The sequence below is a fragment of the Myiozetetes cayanensis genome, unplaced genomic scaffold, assembly GCF_022539395.1.
Source record: "Myiozetetes cayanensis isolate MyiCay16 unplaced genomic scaffold, myiCay2020 scf5-8, whole genome shotgun sequence".
NCBI classification, from domain to species: domain Eukaryota; kingdom Metazoa; phylum Chordata; class Aves; order Passeriformes; family Tyrannidae; genus Myiozetetes; species Myiozetetes cayanensis.
The window spans coordinates 113252327-113278042 of NW_026087742.1; the positions used below are offsets into that span (position 1 = coordinate 113252327).

Sequence of the window (25716 nt, forward strand, 5' to 3'; positions counted from 1 at the left end):
TGGCATTTCTAATTTGGTATTCACCTCTTTGTTCTTGGCCAGGGAACCTACTGGTTTTGCTTGAATACGTGTTAAGAAGCAGTACAGCATAATAAAAGTTGGCAAATGTGAATTGTGTTTATTACTTCTACACGACTGTCTTGTTGGCCAATGGAAATTAAAATGCCCTGTTGATTGTTTCATTTGTATTTGTGGAGAACGGCTTGAACAGCAGATGAACAATGCCAAATTCTTCTTTCCTTTTTTTTTTTTTCTTTTTTTCAGTTCTCTATTATGTTACCAACAATACTGTTCTCTGCTTCAAAGTACAACTATAATTAGAATTGTGATTATGTAAAAGTGGCACCATCTTATTCAGTCCTGCTTCTTCCTGGGCTTAGTCCTATCATGACTATTTTTGTTTTCCAGGTACCCAGCTTTCTCCTGGGGGGTGCACCAACTAGGTGGAATTTGTTTTTTGCAAGGGACTTTATTCTGTAGTAGCTCCTGTCTTATCTGTATGCAGGGGCTCAGCTCCAGTGCTTGAAATTCCTCATTTCTGAGTCTCCAAGTGCCTTTCATCCTTCTCTGTGGTGCTCATTTATCTGTCTGTCTCCTGCCTGCCAGACATCTTTATTTATTGGGGAGTGTCTCCCTTACTTTTCTATTTCTAGGGATTCCCAGAGCCAGCTTTGCTCTCTTTTGAGTCTCTCCCCATGGTCACTATCAAGATGATATTTAGAGGGCAACACCTTCCCACCTTATGTCTTCTCAGGATACCAAAAGAGAGAAGGATAAAACAGCTTATTTTGTGCTCCAGGTTACCATAAGAGGCAGAGGTAGACAAGGCACTTCATGATTTAGGATTGGGATTACAAGTTCTTTCTGCAGGATAAGAGAATCCATCTTGTGCAAATGAAGGCAAAACTGAAATATGTCTCACTGGGGCTTGTTGCACTATGGTCACCTTTTCAGAAACTTATTCCTTACCAGACTTGCTTTAGAAAATCATGTCAGAATCGACTGCATTCGAGATACATTCGAGACACAAGTTTCTGTGTTTGTGTCAAGCTAAACTGGTGTGTTTTTCACAAGTGAGCACTATTAGGAAATGTGAAGCAGAGTGGTGGTATTGGAATGTATCCTACCATTTACTGGAAAACAAAAATCATGTGTTATGCTGATGTGCTCTCAGACAGAGAAGATTGGGAAGGTAGTTTGGATGAAATATTGGGGAACCTTCAAGCCACCTGGAACTTTGAAGCCCTCTGGGTAACAGCAGAATAACCCCTGGCAGGAGTGTTCAGAGGAAAGAGGGCTAACCCTATGCTCTGAGCAATACAGACTTTTTTCAGTGCAATAGAATCCAAAGTTTCTGGTTGGGAGGAGGACTCCAGTCACATGGGTGGCAGAACCAAGAGCATCACAAGTGTGCTTTTTAGCCAGGTTTATAGGTCTTTGTTAGAAAGATCTGACCAAGTGATATAATCTATTTTTAAGCTGCATCTGTATTAAGTAGAGATATCTATAATAACTGAGGAATTATGGGGATCTCTTCCACTGTTGGCTCAGTTCTTTTTATTACTTTGTGCATCATTTTTGCCATGGAAAGACTGTAGAAATAATTTTAGAGATGCTAACAGAAACTGCCTGTGTTCCAGGCAGAAATTTAGTTGGTAGAAATATCATAAAAGTAGATTACTACATTTTTGCTGGGCTCACAAAAAGTGCTGCACCAGCAAACGCAAAAGCGAACGGACCTGTATCAGTTTACACTGAAAGGAGTTTCTCGTTTTACCTACACTTAGTGTGTTTAATCTGGTGATATTTCCTTTGAAAACAAGGAACATTTTATTAGAGCTTGCCTCGGGATCCAGATGCTTTGATTACCTTCTCTGGGCGTCACATTCGAGCTCGGTGTTGTCGAATTGTTTCGCGCGCGGCCGAAACTTCTTCGATTTTCAACGTTTCTTCTCTTTCTTTTTTTTTTTTTGTCTTGCAGTTTTCAGTGAAGAGCTACACGCCAGTCTATACTTTGTCAATGCATCTCTGCAAGAGGTAGTGTTTGCCAGCACCACAGGGACACTGGTCCCCTGTCCAGCTGCAGGGATCCCCCCTGTGACGCTCAGATGGTACCTAGCGACGGGCGAGGAGATCTACGATGTCCCAGGGATCCGCCACGTCCACCCCAATGGCACTCTCCAAATTTTCCCCTTCCCTCCTTCAAGCTTTAATAACTTAATCCATGATAACACTTACTATTGCACAGCTGAAAATCCTTCAGGGAAAATCAGGAGTCAGGATGTTCACATTAAGGCTGGTAAGGACAGTCATTTATTTGGGTTTGAAGGGGCTTGGGGAGGGGGGAAATTTTGGTGTTTCAAAGGGCAGCAGCAGCTGTAAATCGAGGGAGATTGGACAGAAATGTAACCTCTGAACTCTCAACAATATTCAGTAAAATCCTGGATTCTTTCCTCCTTAGTTTGAATTATTTTTGGGGTAAAAAGTTAGTTTTCCAGTGATCTTAATCAGCTGAGCACAAATATAAGGAAAAACAAACAGATAATGAAATCAGACCATGCTTACACATTACAGAGCTGTGAGGGGAAAAAGATGAGTCTTTGGATGTTTTGTAAAGGGGCTGGAAGAAAAGAGGGATGTTTGCCTAATCACATCCCTTCTCATTTGCCTGTAGTCACTTGTGCTCTATTTTGAGAGGAAAAACCTGTGTCCTGTGCAATGATTCAGCAACTGCTGTGGGTCCACGGGCAGTGCTTCCTCTTTAAGCTGAAAGATGCAAATGAGCACAATGGTTTTGCATTCTGTTTTCTCTACTGGCTGGGTCAGCCAGTGGGGAATTAGAGTGGGATCAAAATCAGGCCTTTTGTTACAACACATCAACACATGATTGCGTGGTTTTTGAAGATTTTTTCAGTTAAATAAAATACTCAAACAAACAAACAAAAAGTAGTCCGGGACTGACCCTTGGCAAATGCAAATCCACAGAACCTCTTTGTTGTTGTTGGAGCTAAGCTTGGCTTTTCCCAGGAGGGAATTATCTTTCCTTTGGAGATCTGTCTTCACAGGACTTTCACAGGGAAAACCATGGACACTTAGCAAGTAGATTTCCCCGTGACTTTCTTTTTAAATAGGAAAATGTATTCTCTTCTTCTTAACAATAAGTTAACATTCAGAGATCTGTCGTTTGGAGACAATGGGGAAGGCGAGAATAAAAACCAGGTTTCCATGAAATTCATGTCTCATTAAAATTTTAGTCTAGAAAAGTGGGTTTTCTTGCACAAGAAGCAAGTTATTGTGTTACATATATGGGGAGTTTCCATAATGGTCTGTGCTTCTTATGAAAATGTTCAGTTGTCCACAAAGAAAAGCTTGAAAATCAAAGATTCATAAGAACACGCTGTAACCAACTTAATGGTTGAAACTCACTTCTGGTTTTTGTGCTTTTGGTTTTACTTTCATGGATTTGTGGGCAAGTTGTCTCTCAGAATTACATTCAGAGACAACATAATATACTTTTTTCATGTGTGGATTTGTTTGTGTTTCTCAATTTTGAACATCTTTTGGGCATCAGTGTTTTTTCCCAGTATTAGTTTCTAATTTTTCTATTTCTTAGATAAATTAAGAGTGACGTAAAGGAGGCTAAAACTTGCAGTGTCTTGCTTGGTGTCCATTTAGGTGTAAAGCAGATGGTAGGGATGATAGGATGTAGCTCTGTTTATTGCCCAGCAGTGACACAGTGACCCCAAAAGAAATCTTGCTCTGTTTGAGAAATAAACTTTGCAAATAGAAAAAGGACCTGGAATCAGGGCTTTGCAGTAGCAGCTGTAGCTGCTTGACTTATAAGTTAATAACTTTTTTTATTTTTGGCCAAGTCAGAAATGCCCCTTTACCTCTTTTCTTTCCCTTTTTTAACCTTTTACCACTTATTTCTCCATTTGACTCAATTTCTCAGTTAATCTGAGGTTTGGATAACAAGTTAAACAAGTCCCCTTCCTTCATGCGGACTGAAACTTTGTGTCAGAGGTGTCATTGTGCCTGATGGCAGACAACAGTTATTAGTGAACATCTTTTCCAAAGGCTTGTGTAGCTCATCATTCACAGCAAAACACAACTTTGAGAGCCTTCAGTGCGAAGCACTAAGTGCATTTCATGCTCAGGTGATAAACCCTGCGCTGCCGAAATGTGGAATTACGAATTTCATTTGTTTATGTGGTGCTTTCATGAGAAATCTGAGCACTATTTCAGGTTGGCCCTGATCAGCATGATTTTGGAGGGGCCTTTTCTAATCCCTTCTCTATCTCCTCCTGCTTCCAGTGCCCCTCCAACAGCAACAGGGTTTCCTAAAAATGCAGCAGCTTTGTGGAGCTCCTGTTCATAGCTCAAAGACTGACACAGCTCTGCCCATTCTCACAGAGAGAATGGAGAAAGTCTGGAGAAAGTCTGAGCCTCATCTACCTGTTTCCCCAAGGGTATGGGAAGCAGATACAAAACTTCCAGCTCACAAATTATTGTAATTGTGTTTCTTCATGTAATTTTGCATGTAGTGCAACACACATCCCCACCCCCTCCAAAAACAAATCTCCCACACCGGTGAACCCAAACCCAACCCTCTTCCAGGCCTGTCCCACCTGGGATTAAAGGTGCATATCTCCTTTTTAACTTCAAGATTCCTTGTGCAGTCGTGGCAGGGAAGAGTATATTTTTTTTAGCAAAGAAATTCTCATATAAATTAATGACTTGGGGACTTGGGATTTAAAAAAAAATAAAAAATTTGAAAGTAAAAATCATCAGTTTATTCATGGGAACTGTCAAAACTACGATCTGGAAATAGCTGGGGGGCCTCCTAAATCATAGTAATGTAAATTTTTTTAAGCTAGGATGTGAATAAACCTCTCTATAGTTTTTGTGCTCCACATGGTTTCTGTGGTTTTGGGCAGATTTTCAAAATGGCCAACTGCTCTGAAAAGTACAAATACCTTTAGCAGTGTGTTAGGATATTGCTGCTAAACAGGCCTGTTCTGTAAATGATGGCTGGAGCAGGAGCCTTAGACAAAAGTCAGCCTCATTAAGATGATCTATGTGCCATTCCCTCAGTGTAGAACAAGATTAGGAGGCTGCTTCATCACAGGGCAGCCACTGTTGTAAAGTCGCTGCATTAAAGTGTTTAAAATATCAGTTTAACACAACAGGGTTAGGAATCTTAACCTTTGATTAAAAATAAATTATTTTCTTAAAAACTAGTGGTGTCTATCTTAAATAGAAAATGGATTTTTTTTTCTTTTAAAAAAGATATTTAATTTTTAATTGAATTTATTTTTATTAAATTTATTTTTTTAGTTAGGGCTTCTAACAGTTATGTTGTTACAGCAAGGTTTGGGGTGGAGAACTTCACTCTTCCTTCTTGCAGTGGTAGCGCTGGTCCTGAAAACTTGATGGTGTTTGCATTTGTGAAGTCTACAGCTACATCTTAGTACCCTGCCTTTTTTTTTTTTTTTCATGAAATGCATTGTAAATGGGGCTGGCTCTTAGAAATCCCAGTGCTCCTGGTGTATAGAAATGCTTTTGTGAACTCTGAAAAGGATTCACTGGCTTTGCCTGTCCTGTCTTACCCATTTACATGTTGTAGTGGACAACATCTGTCTTTTCACTGCTCTACCACCTTCTCCAACCGTTGCTCACAGAAATTTTCATCCCTTAATTCTTCATGGAATTATTTCCGAGCCAAGATTTTCCTTCTTTCCATTCTCCTACACCACGCAACTGCATATCATCCCAGCAATATTGGGATTTCTCCAGCTGTGCTTTTATCCTCTCGGTCCATCCAGCTGTGCTCTTTATTTTCTGTTCATTAATTTAATTCTTTCAGATGCGAGACAAGTAAGTCTGCACCTAAGTGTTTTTTGAATCGGGCTGGTTTTTACTATAACATGTTTTTACTTGCTGCAATAATGGTCTTGTTTCTGTTCTCTTACCATTATCTGATTTCTTTCAGGGCTGGTCAATTCAGTGTAGCTCTTACCTTACGTACTCTCATTTCTCTGTGTTTCTGAGACACTTTGGTTTTTCTCTTGCTGTCACCTCCATTGATTTTTTCCTTTGGTTCTCACTTCTTTAAAAATCCTAAATCACACTGACCTTCCCTTCTCCCCTCTGGATGTCTAATTCACACACAGAACCTGCGTGTTCCTCGTGCCCTTTGATAGGGCAGAAAACCCTTCATGAAGGGAAACATGGCACGACAAACTAGACAAGTGACAGGAGGAGGCATAACACCATTTACCCACATCCACACGCAGTTCTTACCTCAGGATGAGGCGGGGGAAGAGCACAGGAACGGTGACACGCACATTCTGAGGAAACAAAAAGCTCTGGCAACGCTTTCAACTACTAACTTTGCAAAAGGGTGTCCTTTTTACTGAGGCAGAAGAGCTCACAACCTGAGCCACCTTCTCGGGGGGGGGGTGGGGGCTTTGCGAGGCTGACCGAGGAGATGGATGAGGTGTGCGAGGGCAACTTGTTTAATGGCATCTCTTTTTCCCCCCCTCCAGTTTTACGGGAACCCTATACAGTCCGTGTGGAGGACCAGAAAGCCATGAGAGGCAATGTAGCAGTGTTCAAGTGCATTATCCCCTCCTCTGTGGAGGCATACATCACTGTTGTCTCATGGGAGAAAGACACAGTCTCGCTTGTCTCAGGTAGGCTCTTATGGTTTTCCTTCCCAGCTGGCACTGGCAGGGATGTTTCCTGGTTGTTTTTTGCCCCTCCTCCCTCCCCAAATGCCTGATGTTTCCTCAGAGTCAATTATAGCTGGACGGGATGTCATCCTTTCACTTCAGCGTTGCTGCGTCCCTGTGACTGGGTGTGTGACGTGAAGGCTTCAGACAGCCCTGCTTGAGGGGAAAATAACATGGTTTTTGTTTTATACCAGACATAAAACCAGCTTTCTGGTGCTGTGGAAGTGGGTTTGTGTTTTAACTTTGATAAAGGACTCCCACGTGCCAAAGAAATTTGAGTGTCATAAAACATGTGCTGGGTTGTAATTGGTTTTTTTTTTAACTTGCAATGCTACTCATGGATTAGAAGAAATCCAGAGTCTAAATTTGTTTGGTTATGTTTAAATGAGGTATGTAATTGATATTTATGCTTTCACAGCATTTCAATCCCAGATATCTTCACAGATAACACTGGAGGCTTCAGCACAGGGTAAACTGTGCCATAATCTGAACATATTGAAGTGAAACAATCTATGCTAAAGCAGTTATGTGCATTAATCTATTTACTGGCAAAGTGAGGAAATGTGAGGCATTTTTCAGGAAGTACAGGGAATTCAGGCAAAGAATACCTAACATTTTAAAGCACAAACATTCTAAGAAATTTATGGGAGAAGGAAAATGTGGGGATAATATTTTCAGTGCAGTACATATCTAAATTCTATGTGTTGCACACATGCTGCTGTTGTTACACATACAAATGATTTATGTGTGAAGAAATTGGAAATGTATCGGTCCAGGGTTATGCAGAATGGAAAAAAACAGTCTGAGTTAAATGTTGCTGCAGAATATATTTAAGAATACATTCGTGTTTATGATCCTTCAGTGTGTGGAAATGTTTTTCTAATGTCCTCAGGATATTAATGATCTTTTCTTTCTGACAAATTGATGGAAATATCTGTGTCTCTATTATGACTCATATTATAGATTTCATTCCTCTCTGTGTTTTATTGATTCCTGACATCACCTTGTTCTGTTTTTTTTTTTTTCCAAAACTGTGTTTCAAAGAGCTTTCTAAGGATTTGGTAGATATTTAAGTACCATGTAACTGATGATCAGTTGTTCTGCATTACTGGTGCACTGTTTAAGCCTGGTGAATTCACTTCCTTATTATGCTCTCAGATTTTAATAGGAAATGTTATTTTTGTCATTGGGCAACTGAAATGGAGTGTGTTCACGAGTCAGAGTTGTATTTAAATACACAAATAAGCTTTCCATTATTCTTTAAATAACGATACAGAAATGAGCTTGAGATTATCAGAAGTATGATTATTTAATGCAACAGTGGATGGATGTGGTTATTTTCCTTCATCTCAAAATAGGCTGCTACATGATGCACTTTTATCTGTATGTGTGAGTATTGGCTGGAGAAAAAAAGTGTCTGTCTGTGTGGTTAACTACCTTAATTTATTTTTTTAAAGTTTGTTCGTTATGAATCACAAGAAAAAAATGCATATTTTCTCAGTCAACATGGATGGTAACCTCTCAATCTGATTTTTTTTTAATGAGCTGAACTTTAGTACCTTGTACCTTTGTGATATCCCTGAGTGGCTCAATCCTGCCCTTCCCCCTGGAATCAGGAATAGGGCACACAGGTCTCTGTAATCCCTTCTTTAGGGAAGAAAATATGGCAGTTCTGCAGACCACCATGGCTTCTACTTATAGACAATTTCATTTTGATTGGATTATATTGGTTTTAATATGAAACTTTGGGGGATAAAACTGTATAATAACATTTAACTATATAGACCTAAATCTAAGAATTTACTTTTCTTAATGCAACCTCTGGCTGTGGTTGACAAGGCTACCATCATAAAACATCTATTACAAACTTTAACAAGTTTCTAATTATCTCACAATCCCTTAACTCTGCAGTTGGCAGAACCCTAAATGGAAATAAAACATAATTCATTACAACTGATGCTATTAAAAATTTCAGTTTATCCCCTTGGGGGTCATGTCACGGAAGAGATTTAGTTTCAGAAATGAAATCACAGGTTAGATGACAGGTCAGTGCTACCTGTCATGCCAGGGCAGGAGGGAGGCATCGCTCCCCTTTAACCACAGGGATGGCAAGATTTGTTTGTTCACCATTTAATACTCTGTGACTGCAGCTTAATAGTGAGAGCATTTGAAAACCCAAACCCACCCATGTTTCATAAAACAACTGGCTTGAGTTTTGCCCATGATCAATTTTGCAGTAATCTGGCCATGAACCCAAATGAGAGGTATTGATCAAGCCTGTCTTAAAATGCCAGTGCTGATGAATAGGATGCAAGACATAACATGACTATTGAGCTGTTTCCCTAATGATCAATAATCCAAGGAAATGCATATTCTTGCTTATACAGCCCCAGCTTGCATGTTTGGTGTGGTTTGGTTTTTTTTTCCCTTTGTGCTAGACCAGATTAATTAGTGTGCTTTTAATCTCACCATTAAATATCGGAAATATCAAGTTCTGATTTGTTTTCTTCTTCTTGGTCAATATAACTGATCTATTGATTATTCATTAGCATCAGCAAAAATGAGAGTCACCTTGAGGGGAAACCTCTGCCATGAAAGAGCAAGAATATAAAAAGATACACACTTGGAGAAGGATGATTATTGTGGTTTGAGGTGGACAAGACTTTTTTGGGAAAACAAGGTAGTCTTTATGGAACAACAAGAAAGAGCAAAGTCAAAAAAAGGTGGGGAAGAGGATCAAGATGAGAAAAATGTTTTCTGAAGGGAGCTGCAAGAAGGGTGGAGAGAGACTCTTTACAACAGCATGTAGTGATAGGACAAGGGGGAGTGGGTTCAAACTGACAGAGAGCGGGGTTAGATTGGATATTAAGAACAAATTTTTCCCTAGGAGGGTGGGGAGGCCCTGGCACAGGTTGCCCAGAGAAGTTGTAGATTCCTCATCCATGAAAGTGCCCAGTGTTGGACAGGGTTTGGAACAGCCTGGGATAGTGGAAGGTGTCCCTGCCCATGGCAGGGATGAGCCCTAAGGGCCCTTCCAACCCAAACCATTCTACACTTCTGTGATTTTCATTGGGATAATTTATCCATTTAAAATGGAAGACACAAGTAGCCCAGGAAGCTTAAACCTTACAGCAGGGAATGGAAGACCCCTATGGCAGGAAACAGGGAAGCTTTTCAGTGGGGAAGCTTTATAAGCAAGGGGACCAACAGAGAAGATTTTTTTTTTCTTTTCTGCATGACTTAAACTCCAATGCAATATTTCCAAGAACAGTTTAGAGTAAATATTTCATATACCTGTCTATCTGTAGTGCAATTCTGACTACTAGGATAGAGAGATCTGCAGATGAACCAGAATCCTTTATTGCAGCTGTTACTGATCTAGATACCAGCTCTCTTTTTATATACATGTAAAATTTTAAACAAACAAACAAAAAAAACCCACAAGAAAAGCAGTGTTTTTACTTTAATAATGTAAAAATATCCTACCCTTTTAGAAAGAGTGTTTGAGAAGGGTATTGCTTGATTAAAACAGAATGGTGTTTTCTGAGCATATCTGCTTTTGTCTGTATGCTTAATTTTCAGAGAGCACAATGATGTCCACAGTAATCAAAGTGTGGAAAAAAATAGAGCTGGGCAAAACCATCTTCTGTTTCCTGGCTGCAATTTTATGTCATGCCTCCAGGTTATTGTAAAGTAATTGGGAATTGAAACATATTAAGACCTACTGCTGGAGCATTTCCAAGGAGTATCCCAATAGGTCAGACTCCGTGTTCAATAAACGGGAAGGTGCCCATGTTTGGAGGTAGAAATATCAATTTTTATGAAGTCTCCATGTGCAAGGACAGCTGCAGACTGAAAAGGTGTGCATGTGCTCGTCTGTCTCTCAGGGGAACAGCTACATAATTGGAGTTTTGCTCCTACATTTTGTCTTTCCACGTGGCAGCAAATCTGAGGCCAAAAAGCTTTTCCAGGGTGTCCTCTAGGGGCCAAGGTAGCAAACAAACGAAAAAAAAAAAAGATTTTTAAAGCAAGGCAAAACCCAATTACTTGGATGAATCTATTTTGAGGAAAAGTGGAAAGCCCTGGTCTCCAACAGCAAATAATACACAAAAATATTTTCATACTGGAAAGTTCCATTTTGAATAATAATAATGAGATGAAATATTCAGCCATCTCCACTGCATTCAGCTGTTACAAACTCTCTGACAGAGAAGGACAACAGCAGACCTTGGCAGTTGTCAGTCTGCTCCAGATGCATCAAGTGAGTTGTATTTGCCTCTTTGTGTCCTCTAGCAAAAGCAGTCAAACTGTGCAGAGGTGCCTGTGCTGCCTAAGAAGCTGTGAGGTGTCAGCAAAATAGAAGGACTGATGGTAGTTCTGAGAAGTCTCAAGGGGCTCACAAAGTGCAAGTTTACTGCTGCACCAACCTCTGCAGCTGGAACTTCAGGCTCTCTTCTGAAAATTCTACTTTATTCTAAAGAGTTTGATACTGTCATTGGAATTGAGACTGGGTCTGAAACTCATTTGAATTATAACAGGGAAAGTAATGATGTGCAGTGTTCTCTTGGATCAGTAACCAGCTCTTATGTGTTTTCATTAGATGACACTAAACACAAAAGCTTAAATCCTCCTAGAACACTGTATGATGGATAGCTGCATAAACCTCGCTCAAAAGCTTCCTTTCCCTCTTACTGCTTTCCTTCACAAAGCATTCCCAAAGAAAAGAGACTTTTGGAACCAGCTTTGTGTTGACCTTGTAACAGTTGACAACAGCCAAGGTCCTGCAGGACCAAAGGATGCAGCAAAGAATGTTTTTGTAATAACAGCCATAAAACCAAGGAACAATAGTGTAGAAAAGTGCCACAGATTTTGTGCTTCTGCTCTCACTGAGCAAGTGCCAGGCAGGTGGGATTCTATTGCTTGGTTCATTCCTTCTTTATGTACAGAACAGTGAAGCTGAGCTAGAAAGGAAAGTAAAATAACTGCTGGTTCTGCTCTGCCTGGGTAAAAACAGAGAGCAGCGTCCATCCACGCCTTAATTAGTCCCGCAGAGAGCAAAGGATGGGTGTGGCTGTAGGGGAAGGAGAGCAGAAAGGCTTTGCTAAAGTTGAAGGTCAGCGTCCAGGGATCAGCAGAGAGCACAGAGCAGAACGGAGAACAGCTGTAAACAAAGAGAAAAACTGAAGAGTTAACACGGGTCTGTCACTACATACTGTACTTCTGTTATGAATCCCTCCTATCCTGATGCTGATAACTGCAAGGGATTTGGAATTTTTTTCTGTGTGTCTGAGTAGCTCAGTGCCAGGAGCAGGATCATGAATAGGTTCGTGCCCTGACCTTTCTGAATTGCCATGTTCCCGTCTAATGACATCTGATTTATACATGGAGTGTGACTGCTTAAAAAAAAAAAAAAAAAAGGCAGAAAAGGAGACAGACAGATAATATGGACTGTGCACAATGGCATAGTTGAGGCTGCACTGAAGGAGTAGCAGCTCTGAGGGAAGGTGGGTGAGCACGGACGGAATGGAGCTCCCTGAAGGGCTGTGACTGACGTGCTGGTGACAGCACATGAGCCTTCCAGCCGCGGTACTTCCCATCAGCCAGGAATTAGTCACACTGGACCACGGCTTGAGAAGTGTCACTGATGTACAGTGACCTACATTTGATGTAATGAATTGCATTATTTATTTACACACAGTTCCTCAAGTCTCGTCTTTAAAAGGCTCGGGGGCTCTTGGATCTCTTTTGTGCACAAAGGGCTCTTCTGAACTGCTGCAGTTGCCAGTCAAGCAGTCAGTGTTTGCCAGTAGTTATCACGTGGTGACATCTGAAATACAGCACTGCAGTTTGTGCTGGGGTTTGGAGATTACAGCAGAGGTTCAGCTCACACAGAGCAATCACTGTGTTTTCAGCCAAGAGGTTTGTACTTTCAGGAAGGAAAAGAAAATATCTCTTTATGTAGAGTGGTCTTGTGTGCAGAGTCCTGTGATCAGAATGAGATTGCTGTTGATGATCACAAGGATGAAGTCCAGCCCTTTGATTGCAACTGTGTCTACTCATGAGCTATGATCTTTCTTGCTTCAGTTTGACATCAGTGATGACGACCAGAGTTGCCAAAAAACAGGCATTCATCTTACATTTCACCCGTACCACTGAATGCTTTAGATGCAAGGTTTCTCCTGGTTCCACATGGAGTGAGATGAAGAGGACAATTTTTTTATGCTTAGGTATTTGAGCATATGTAAAATAAAAAAAATTCTGTATGTAAACTACCTTCTACCGGAAATTTACCGGAGAGGCTTAATTCTGCTATTCAAAGCTGTGACAGCACAGAATGTTTTGGTTAAAAGTACAACAACCAAACCCCTCCATCTGCTGAACTTCCTTGACTCCCTGGAAAGCTGCTGTGAGTGGCATTCAGCCATGCTCAGGTCAGGCTGTAGGTTTGCTGTTACAGTAATGTGTTTTCCAGGCTTCTTGATGACTTGCAAAGTGCACTTGCCCATCTCCAAAGACAATATATTGCTTCCTCACTTTCTCTTTCAGCAAGGTTATTTTCCTGAGGGACCCAGGAAGAAGTTATTTCCTACATTATTTAACAAAAGGCTGGTTTTCCACTTTTTTTTCCTGAGAGCTCTGCTCTTTTAGGACGACAGTGTCTTATAATATTAGAAAGTGGAAAGGGTAAAAACTTAGCACTTCTTGCTTGTGCAAATATTTTTCCCACTCTGTCTCATTGTAAACTAAAAATGTAACTCAGCAAGGAGCTGTGTTTAAAACTGCTCGTTGAAGGAAGCTGGAGTGAGGTGGGGGTCGGTCTCTTCACCCAGGTAACAAGCGATAGGACGAGAGGAAATGGCCTCAGGTTGTGCCAGGGGAGGTTTAGATTGGATATTGGGAAAAATTTCCTCGCTGGCAGGATGGCCAGAACAGGCTTCCCAGGGAAGTGGTGAAACCACCAGCCCTGGAAGTGCTAAAAACACCCGTGGATGTGGCACTCTGGGACACGGTTTGGTGGTGGACGTGGCAGTGCTGGGTTAATGGTTGGACTTGGTGATCTCAGAGATCTTTTCCAGCCTAAATGATTCTATGACTCTATGGCCTTTCCTCTGGCCACTCTGTGCTTCCTTCCTACTTCACTACATTGGAGTATTTTGATCAGGTGAATCATTTAAAAATTATGGCTGTGGTGTCCTCAGTGCTGGATTCAGCAGGGATTTCGGCAGCTTTATGGGAGGCAGGTGTTTGGAGTGACTTGAGGGGATGAAGGTGGAAAGCATCTGATCCACATGTCAAAGAATCACATTTTGATATCACAGAGGAAAGTGAGTGATGTTATTGTGGTAGAAGAGTGGTTTCTGATCCTTTAATCAGCGCAGGGAAAGCTTGTGGAATGGAGGTGTTAATATCAAGGAGACTGTTATTTTCCTGTGGAGGGAACTTGCAGATTTTCCTCCATGTGAGGGGTGTTTTGGCTGTTCTGAGAGCACAGAACATTGGTGGCTGCTTGTGAGAGATGAAGGAGAAAAGTGTCTTTGGGTGGGGTGTCTTGGTGCTTAAAATGCAGAAAGCCAAGATTTGCTCTGTGTCACTGTATCCAGAACTTTTAATTACTAATGGGATTTACAAATAATAGTAGTGGCTTTGGCATTTTAGTAATGAAGCATGTCTAAGAGACAAGTGTATCATAATTTTTCCCCCCTTCTGTCGCTGCTCAGTTTTGGACAGCCCTCCATTTCCATCACTGGGAGGGATTGTTTTCCTCTGCTCACTTCAGAACCAACCAAAGAAGCCAAAACCAAACCCAACAACCCCCTAGTGCTTTCTCTATTCTTTATCTCAACTCTTTAATTTATTTTTCTGTCTGTTTAAATTAAAGCATGTGAAAAAACTTGATTGGATTCAGGCCCTCTTTAGAATTGCTTTTGCCTTGTGAATTGAAGAGAGAGAGAGAGAGAGGGAGATTGCAACTCTGTATTCTGTGTTAAGGCTTCAAATATTTAATTTTTTTTTTTTAATAAAACATGCCTGGCTCTCCCTTTCCCTCTCTGTATCCATCAGTGTGTGTGTACAGATACATATACATATATATGGGCACTTATCACATCTCTCTCTGGGCCTGAGGGTCTGTTGGACCATGCATAACATTATCCAATCTGATGCCCAAACTGTTCTGTTTTACCACCTTGTTATTGATGTTGCCAGTCATGAAGAGGTTTCTTTCAGCATGGTTGAATCCAGTGACACAGTTAGTCTTTCACTGGAAATATCTGTGTCACATTATTTTCTCCCCAGATGTACTTGAAATTTCTTTCATTTTCCTGGCTGAATCCCATTTCATCGCCTGGCCGGCTTTTTCTGGCCCCTCCAAGTCCCTGCAATATTAATTCTCTCCGGGGGTTTTGCAAAACCTTCAAATAAATATGGCCTGCATTTTAATTAACTGGATGTTTACCAGATCTTTATTAAAGGTGAAATTAGAGCAGACTGGCTGCTAACCTTCCCAGGTGCTCACTCAACATTTTTCCATTTTTGTCTTTCCTCTTTGTTTATGATTTTTTTCAGGTGGTTTTTGGTGCATATACTTTTTCTTAAATAATTGAAGCAATATTTTTATTGCTTTAGTTTGATTGCAGGATTTTTTTTTTTTTTTTTTTGGGGGGGGTGGTGACTTTGTAGACAGCAAGGCTCAGATTTGGTATCAAAATTCTAGGAGCAGGAACACAGTTTGATGAATCACTGTGCTGATTTTAGGTCTGATTTTGTTATTTAATTTTTTTGCCTTTTGAAATAAATAATGGTTGTAGCATTTTCTTCTTCCTTATAAATCTGCTCTGCCAGCAGCTTGTGATCTTGTCACCTTCCTGAAGGCAGTGGATAAGCAGGTGACCACATTAAGCCGCTGTATGCTTGAGGTTTCCCATCAAAACTCTGTCTAACCCGAGCAAACAGCCAATGAGCTCTGACAGTTTTGATATGAGGGGACAAAATTGATGCGTGAGATCCATTTTAATGAGTTTGTGCCTTGCTACTGGGAATTCTTTATACCATACAGCCTCTGCCTGTGTACGTGGTTTAGCTGCACTCTGGGAGGACTAGAATGGCAAAACTGCCACCAGCTGTGATTTGTTTAGGTTATTTTTAATAACCAAAGACTTTTTATCACCAAGGAAATCTTTAGAGGTGACATCTAGAAGAAACAGAAATAGTCTAGTCTTGTGGGTTGTAACAAGTGACTGATTTCAACTAAAACAACATTGTGGAGCACGGTGCTATTAAGTTTATAAATCCCCATTTTTTTAGGGTGGTAGATTTGCCATACAGGTGCTCATTTGGTTTCTCTTCCCTGTTGAGAGTCCAATTTTAATTGAAAGACTCATTAGAAGAATGACTCGTTAGAAAGAACTGGAAATATATCTCTGGTGGAGATTGTTTCATCTGCTGTGGCATCAGTGTTGTACCTGGGTTGCTAAACTATAAAGGCATATTTTAGTTGCATGTATGTTTTCTCTTTGGAGGAAGGTTACAATGAGGGCCAGGTGACCTTTTAGTTAGAATAAAGTGCATTTTTAAAGCTTGTGATGTGGTGTGTGAGTTCGACCTGTGTAATGGTCGATGCTCCATCCTGCTGCAAAAGGTGGTGGATGCAAAGGCTAAACATTTTATGTTGTAAGCAGTTGCTGTACCAAAATGTCCAGAAAACTTAGAGCCAGTGACTTTTTCTTATTAAAGTGAGAGTACAGAAGAAGATAGAACTGTTGAGATGTCACCACCCCCATCAAAATTGCTTTAAAATTGCAATTACAGATATTTTTTTCACAGCAGAAGTAGCCCATCAGTTTGTTTGTTCACATTTACTTGGTTTAAACTAAACTCTGCATGTTCTTACCATGCACTTGAACGCTGTTGGTGTTGAAGGAGCCGAAATGTTTGCTGAGGGCCACGGAGACCAACGTGATGCCAGAGCAGTGTGATCCACACAGACCCGTCAACAAAAGCAGGTCAACAGGATTGAGCAAGAAAGGAAAAAAAAAAAAAATCAATAAATCTTTGAATTAATCATGCAGCTGCCAGAGAGAATTATGGGCTCGTGAAATGAAGGCTGTAGGTACATATCCACTTATTCTTTCCTACCTCGTTGTGTCCTTTCCTGTGCCTGCAAGTTTCCTTTCCCCTGCTGCCACCTGAGCAGCCCTGGGTTTGTTTGGGTGCCTTCATGGAATACTCTCCAGTCATTTTGAAGTAGTTGGTTCAGTTTTGATCCCAGAAATTCCCCTTTTCTCTCTCTCTCTCTCTCTCTCTCCACGCTGCCAATTCCTCACTGACTGTTGTGCGCACTCAGAGTGAATTAATACGGGGATTTCACCTCGGCGTAAAACTAAGATTGCACATCTTGTGCAGTGAATTGGACCGAAAGCAGCTGCTGCTTCGGTGAACACAGGAGGGAGTTAAAAATTCATGCTGGCTCTGCTGACATCTCAGGTGAGGGGATGCTCTTGCTGAGCCCTCGTGCAGCAGCATGGCTGGGCATTGAGCCCTGGTGTGAGGGATAAACTCCCCCTAACCCGGGCCAGATCTTCCTCCCTGGGGCTGACACCCACCTCTGCCTCACAGATGTGGCCAGTGAAGGTCCCTGCCAGGAGGGAATGTTTCACAGCCTGCTCTGTGAAGCTGGACAGTGATCAGGTGCAGCCTTGGAGAGGGACAGAGGAGGGGCAGAGGAGGGGCAGGCACTGAGCTCTTCCCTGTGGTGACCAGTGACAGGACCAAAGAGAATGGCCTGAAGTTGTGTCAGGGGAGGGTTAGGCTGGAATCTCAGGACAAGGTTATTTCCTCAGAGGGTGGTTGGGCACTGAACAGGCTCCCCAGGGCAGTGGTCACAGCACCAAGGCTGCCAGAGCACAAGAAGTGTTTGGATGATGCTCTCAGGCACACCGTGTGACTCTTGGGGATGGTCCCCTGCAGGGCTAAGGGTTGGACTCTGGTCCTTGTGGGTCCCTTCCAACTCAAGGGTACCTCAAGGTGGGGTGATTTGACCTTTGAGAGGACTGTGAGGAACCTGGACTTAAGAGGTGCATCCTGTGTGTGTTTCTGTGGTTTCAGCTCTATGTTTTGGTTTCATTCTCTCCTTCTCCTCAGAAGGATTTCTTTTTCCTTGTGGTGGCCTGGAGGGATTATCCTGTGCAGCTTCCCCATGCAAAACTTTACTGCTGCTCTGTGGGCTGAGAGCAAGAAAGGACAGTAAAATGAACACCTTGGCATCTTTATATCTTTATCTCCCCCGAAGAGGATGCAGAGGTCCCTCCTCTGTCCCAGCTTCACTCTCCAGCTGCAGAACTTGGTCGTGCACCAGGGCGAGGATGTCTCCTTGGCTCCCTGCCCGGGGATCAAGTCTGGCTCTCTTCCAGCTGGGGGACAGCCCAGTGCTGGATGCTTTCACTTTCACTGCAAATTCAAATTAATTTTTCCCTTTTCATCCGTGGCTTTCTTTGCAAAGGGACAGTGATATTCATAAAATCCCCAGGAACGATTGCCCTGCTACTTGTGGAAGGTCAGGGCAGGCTCTGTTCAGGGATTATATATTCCAGCAGGGAAAACAAAGCTGACATACACCACTGCTGTTTTTCAATTGCATGCCTAGGGACTTTTTTTTCCCTTTTTTTCCCCCTCCCTTCTCCATTAAAACACAGAACCAAATTCCTGACACACTCAGAAAAAAAAAGGTTGGGGTTCAGCTGTGGAAATTAATTTAATTTTTGAACTAGCAAAGAGACAAATAGATTCTAATTTTCTAGCAGCAGAGATTTTAATTTTTTTACTGCCCTCCCTTTGTAAAACATCCTGCCCAGCTGTAACTACTGAAATACCATTGTTTAGTAAACCCACATTTTATTCTTTAGGGAGACATAAACCATACAGAAGTAGCATCTTTTTCTTCTGATATTTCTCTTGCAGCTGATCCTCCAGGCAATACCTGAGTGATAATCATGTAAAAAATATTTCCCTCTGTTCTTTTAGACTTACATTTGTTTTGTGCCTGTAAGAGCTCTTTCTCAGTGCTGAGCACAGAGAATCCTTCCATGTGCTCTGTTTTCCCTTCCAATTTAAAGCTGTTTTTCACAGAAAACTGATGAGAAATGCATTTGTTTAAAAACTAGGAGGTGTATCTGAGATGAAAAATAAAATAATGGCACCAACTGAAATGCTAAAAATCACTATGTAGAAATACACAGCTGTGCTGTAGTAACCCTGATCCCTTAAATGTACAAAACAGTATGAAGATTTAAAGCTATTAATAAAATTATATAGATATATTCCATACAAGGAAATAGGCATTGTAGTCAGTGTGTTCTGAAAGCAAAACGTTTCTGTAAAATAAATTTTTAATATAGGATTTCACAAGAGTGCAGGAGTTTCAACAAGCATAAAAATCTTTACATTTATGTGCAGCAGAATTAAAAATATTTTCATTTGTTATGTATTTATCAAAAATATTTTGCAATAAATTCCTAATTACTATAAAATATGGAAGCAGCTGCTGATGTGAGGGGAGAGGTTAGGAAAAGAAAACAGGGGAACAAAAGAAAGCAGGAAAATAATAAATGCTAATATTGTATTGTATTTAAATGGGAAAGTCTTAAGGAATAATCCAGAGAAATACGGGGATTGATCATCTACATAATTTTTAATCTGCTTAAATTTTGGGTTTTTTTCAGTTTGTAAGTGTACTGGATATCATGAAATCTTTGCTTTTGTTTGTTTTTTTTTCCTTTCTGAAAACAAATAAGACATTAATTTTCTTGGAAAAATTAAGTTAGAGCAAGGAAAGCAAAACTGATCTTCTCTTCAAAGTGGACATTTATGACTTGCTGAAAAGCAATTTCAGGGCTGGGAAGCAAAAGTGCCCCCATAAATAAGCAGTGATAGGATAATGTGTGCTGTGTCACAGCATCCATTCAGCACTTCCATGGATGGAGTGAGGAAAAGAGAACCCCTCTAAATATCAGTGGCCCAATGAGACTTTGTGAGATACTCTGTGCATTTTCAAAAGGGATGTAAGATAAAGAAGTTATTCACTGGGTTTTGCTTTCCTTTTCTTTCATGCCTTTTCTCCTTTCTTGTACCAGCTCTATTTATTATTAGGAATTCTTTGCATCCTCCTCCATGGTTATTCATAGCACTTTCTAGAGCTGACTTGTTTTTTGTTTTTTTTTTTTTTCTAAGTGCTAAAGAAATTAAGTATTATCATGAACTCGGTTGAAAATCAAGGCAACCTTTATTTCTGCTTATTTTGAGATCTCCCTTTGTGCCAAACCCGAAGCCTCTTTTGGTTAATTAGAATTATCACCCATTTTATAGAAACTGAAAAGCAAAGAAGTTTCAAGACTTGCTCTGTTCCTCATCGAGGTTTCTGCAAACAGGGAGGATCCCCTAAAACATAGCCCTTTACTTGGATTCATGCTCTGTGTTTCTTGCCAAGTACTGAAATATGAAATGGCAGAGATTAAGTGTGAATGAAGTTTGGAACCCTTGATAATTTGGTGGGAATGCTTTATATATTACATATTATATGGTGATATTAATATATTATTTATAATAAACCTGTGTACTGCTGCTTCAGGTTTCTGTTTATGGAGCTCTTATTGCCTTGGTCTGGAGTTCCCTGTGTGGGGATGTAAAAGGTGAAGCTCAGTGGGAGAGGTGGGTTTAGTAAAACCCGACTTACAACCACGGTTAGCTGAGAGAAGATGAACTGGTTTGGCTCTGCTGTGCCACTTTCATTCAGATTTATTTTCTTACTACCTCTGATACTGATAATAAATTGTTGGAGGGAAACCACAGGAACAGAGGACCATAATTATGAATGCCCTAAATTTTCCAACTCCCTCTGCCCAAACCTTCGTGTTGTTTTAATTAATGAAAATTAATTGCGTTTGGAATCAAAAATCTCTTCCTCCTTACTGTCTTGAAGAAGATAAATTTTAGCCTCGCTAATGGTTGATATCCCTTGCTGTCAAATACTTTGTTGGGAAAAACGTGCACATATTTTGGCTAAAAATCATGTCTTCCTATTGAAAAAGTCATGTTTCAGCCAAAACAAACAAATACAAGCCTGCAAGGGATGCAGAAAAAGCCAGAACTTTTCCTTTCAATATTTTCAAAATTAAATATTTTCTTCTTTTCATTTGAAAGTGAAAACTGTTTGAAATTGTAATTCTTGTAATTCTCTAGGGAAAAAATATTTCTTAGGATAAAGAGGTTGTACGATTTTTGGTTGATTGTTTGATTCCATTGCCAAAATTAGCCGTGGTTTTTTTTATGTGCTACTTATTTTTCACTTTCCTTCATGAATTCCTGTTTTGGGAAAAGGAGTAGTGAGTATTTTGAGGTGTTTAACATATGGACACTAGCAAACACCTCTATCACATCCAGACAGGATACTTTCTATGGAACAAAATTGCCAGAGTTCAGAAAAATTTTGCGTGTAGCCTTTTAATGACACTCTTTATCTGAGATGCTCTTCTGAAATAAAATCAATGCTAATTTTGCATTTCCCTAATGGGAATCTGTTAAGCTGAGCATGTGAGGCATTTTTAACCTCAGACACATGGCAGGGCCAAGTCAGCACTGGATTCAATCTGGTGTATTAATGAGGAACTTTGGAATATACGATCCTGTGTCTGGGTGGCTTGTTTACTGGATTTTTAAGGACTTTCTGATGCTCTATGTCACTGGAGATTCTCATCTAGAGCATATTTTAATCCCTTCCCTCTCTAATACCTCACACAGTATCTCTTTGCCTACTTGACAGTTGTTATGGAGCAGCATTTAATGCTTGTGTTCAGAGTTCTTCACTTCTGGAGTTCATAGATGCCCATAAAATAATAATCTGGGTGGAAACTTGGCTCCAAATTATTTTAATTTGAGCAGCAAGCAATCTGTTAGGCCATTGAAGATCTGCTGGCTTTCAAGTCAATATGGATGGGAACTACAAAGCAGTCTAGGCTGGCTGTATGAGTGTATTCCATGGGCACAGAGTGGAGCAGGAAACTGGAAGAGCAGAGGAAGAAAAAGAGGTTTAGCTTTATTGTTATTACTTGTGAAGTGGCTTTTCAAAACAAGGAATAGAATAAGCAAGTTCAGAACGGACAATGTGGCAAAATGTGTGGGCCAAAATAAAGTGACTTTTTGCTTCCCACACTTTTGCAGGTGTCTCATGAGTTTTCCCCAGAAAACATTGGGGAGACACTGAGGAGAAAGCAATTAGGCCAGGTCTGAGCATAACCAGCTGCCTCTGACACAGTCCAAATGTGCCCATCTGTTCCCAGAAGGAGAGGGAATGTTCCTCTCCACTTCCAAAACACCGGGGAGGAGGTCAAGCCAAAAGTGCTGCAGGCTCAGAGGAGCAGGGGATTCAAATAGAGTTGTTTCCAGGTAAAACCTTTCCATTCAGAACTTCAATATTTAACAGTTCACACTCTCAAAAAAAAAAAAAAAAAAAAAAAAAAAAGAAGAAAAAAATCCCCATTTCTTTTTTGTCTCCTCTCCCACAATATAGTTTACCTCTTATACTAGCATAAAAGTCTGAATTTAAACAAAATTTGTTGTAAAATCACGCCCTAAGTAAGGAAATTTTAGAAATGGCATAATGTCTGCAAATGAGGAAAGAGAAGCTGTGATGGGGAAGGGGGTGGGAAGAGGAAACTGCACATGTTTTCTGTTGCATTCTGTATCTGAAAGCTAGAGGGGGGAGTTGGAATAAAAATCACCATATTATTATTACCCAAATTATCTCCCCCTTTGGGCGTGTGTTGTGGCTGGGAGAGAGAGAGAGTGAGGAGCAATGCTGGGTAGGGTTGAGGAGAACTTTCTGTGAATTATTTCCCTTACTGAACTCTGGTAGCCCTGTGTTGTTACCTGATGGCATCAGTTTGTTCTTCTTAAGTTTAAATATCTGGGAAATCTCTGACTGCCACCCCCTGTGTTAGAATGACTGACCAAAGGGATGAGGAGGCCAGTCTGAGTCAGCATGGGATGGAAAAGAAGGAGCTAAAACATGAAGTTCTTATCCATTTTTTGACAGCTTTTCACCCAAAGCGACCAGCAGGCATGTATCTTAAAATCCCCCAAAATAATAAAATTCAGTTTAAAAATGCTGAAACTGGTGCATCCCCTCAAAGTCCTGCATTGCTTAAACAGCACAGACTCAAGCAAATGAGTTGTGAGTCGTGTTAAAGAACTTTTTCAAGCTGATTCAGAACTTTCCTTCTTGCTGCTCTGTTAAACCAGCATATTTCATCTGCCTCTTCTCCTGGGCAACAAGTGACAGGGTGAGGGGAAATGGCCTCAAAGGATGCCAAGGGAGGTTCAGGTTGGACATCAGGAAGAATTTCTTCCTGGAAAGGGTTGTTAAGCATTGGAAGGGTCTGCCCAGGGAGGTGGTGGAGTCCCCAGCCCTGGAGGTGTCCAAGGCAGGCCTGGCCGTGGCACTCAGTGCTCTGGGCTGGAGGACAAGGTGGGGATGGGGCACAGGGTGGACTTGATGATCTTGGAGGTCTTTTCCAACCTCTATGAGTCTGTTCATTCCCTTTCCCTGCCACCCCTAGACACAAATGCAGATAACTCCTTGGACCTATAAAATGTTGAACTTGCAAAAACGTGAAAACGTTGTTGTGATAAATCACAAGCATCTTCCAGTGGCTCAAAGGAAACTAAAATGTCACAGCGAAGCAAATCAGCATTCTCATTCTTTATTCCTGTCTTTGAGGATACACTTTGCAAACTATGGAGAAAACAGATAGTTGTGTCTAGGAGTTAGGAGAGTCTGAACATTGCTGTACTGCAGTGACTATTAATGATATTTATCTCTCACATAAGGCTTTACCCTTTTCCTTTATAAATCTCTTCTTGTGCAGTAGTAATTCAGTAAGTGCTCTCTCCATTTTGCATGAGCACAGAGAAAACATCAAATCTGCTCCAAAGCTTTACTAGGTTTAAAGTTTGGTATGTAGGCATCATCTAGGCCCCCACTGTACGATTTTTAGGCTTTGTGTTCCAAATATTTCTCTCACTAAGTTTGTGTTTTATGTTTGATTCTGCTCTGTCTTGACTTTTGTCTCTTTTCGGATTTTACTTGGAATATTTTAAGGCATGAAAAAGTAAGAAATCACCTGTTTTATCTTGGTACTCATTTGCTCCCACCTATGAATTCTTATAATATTTATCAATCTGCCTAAACATTGCAAAATGCAAAGTAAGGAATTATAAAAAAGAGGCTAAACTGAGGGAAGAGGAGAAAATAGGCACACTAAGGAAAAATGGAACTATACTAATTTTAGCCATCTTCTTATTTGATTTGGAAAAAGTCAAACCTAAATAAACATTTCAAGGTTTTGAGAACGCTGCAGAAAAATCCTCAGCTCTTTGAGACAAAGGGTGACTTTTATGTTTTGTCAGCACTGTGCTCCCTAAACATAGATAACCACTTGTTTCTGTGGCTGCAGCCTAAAACCTGTTTTAGGACACAGCAGACTGACAGAGCCAAACTTAAAAGCATTTAAAGTGTTTGAAATTGGACTTCTGGAAGCTCCTCCTTGCACACTTTCATTATTTTATCTTTTTAATTACTCACATTTCCCAAAATAAACCAGAGAGAGACTATTTCAGAAGACACAAAAGAGTAATTTGCAATCTAACGAATGTCTCTCTATGTAATTTGTTTCTTTTAATCAGCACTGACCTTTTGAATTGATTGTCTGAGATTTACAGGAGGACCAATGAAAGACCACGGACACCCATGACTGAAGGGACTTAAATGACTTGCATTTCTAAAAGCAAACACTTTGTGATACTAATTGAAAGAGCTGCACCAGGAACAGAAAGCTGTGATTTAAAGTTTCTGCAAGTTGAAAAACATTCGATGTTGATGACTTTTTCTTTGGTTTTGTAAATGGTTTCACGTATTCCTTGACATTGTGGGTAACATGAATAATGACATCCAGTTTAGCTGAATTATTAGACTATAGATGCCCAGGCTTTTGGAATAGCCTTAGACTGTAAATAAAGATAATAAATCAAATTTTTGAATCAGCCTTCCACCTGTTAAACATCCTATCTAGGGCTACACTGGCTGCAGGTTGGAGATCTAGCAATGCCTAGATCAGAAAACGGCAATTTTTATTGCTGTAGCTGTTTGTCACTGGCCCTCAAATCCTAAATGGATGACACAGCTGCTCATTTTGGGGCACTTTTTATGTTTACCTGCCAGTCTGAGGGAAAGCAGCATGTTCTTTCAGTGTAGAATAAGGAGCCTTTGGGGGATATACTGAGTAACTGAGGTCAAAATGTGTGTGTCCCTGTAGACAGGTGCAAGTGTCTTCCTTGGAAATTCCCATAATGACAGAAGAAGCTCACTCCTGGCAAGTGAAATTCTGAAACTTGCCTTATCCCTTTAAAGTGGAAAGCACTTAGATCAGGAAGAAAACTGCCTGGTTGAGTTGGATTTTACTCTTCATCTACCTTGTTCTAAGTTGACTGTCTGTTTGGATGGTGCTCCCCCAAAATGTATTCTGCTCTCTGAGGAAAGGATATTGTTTCCTTACAAAACCAAAAATCTGGAATAGGAAAGAGAGAAAGGCACATTGAGAGCAGTGTTCATAAGATGTCCTGGGTTGGAAGGGACCTTAAGTATCATCCAGTTCCAACCCCTACCATGGGCAGGGACACTTTCCACTGTCCCAGATTGCTCCAAGCCCCGTCCAACCTGGCCTTGGACACTTCCAGGGATGGGGCAGCCACAGCTCTCTGGGCAACCTGTGCCAGGGCCTCAGCACCCTCACAGGGAAGAATTTAATTCTAATATCCAGTGTCAACCTCCTCTGTAGGTTTTGTATTCCCATTGCTCAGTAAAACTTGTAGGGAAACTGCTGATATCAGTGAAGGAGCCTAACATTTTTATCTGTAGTGTTCCTAATCTAATAGA

The 25716-nt window shown here is 40.7% G+C and overlaps 1 protein-coding gene across 1 annotated transcript in view; it reads left to right on the forward strand.

Annotated features, from left to right (window-relative positions):
• DSCAM (DS cell adhesion molecule) overlaps positions 1 to 25716 on the forward strand; it is a 442603-nt gene that overhangs the window by 73001 nt on the left and 343886 nt on the right. The window contains 2 exon segments of the mRNA XM_050332764.1: positions 1982 to 2299; positions 6549 to 6695. Coding sequence (XP_050188721.1) covers positions 1982 to 2299; positions 6549 to 6695 — 465 coding nt within the window.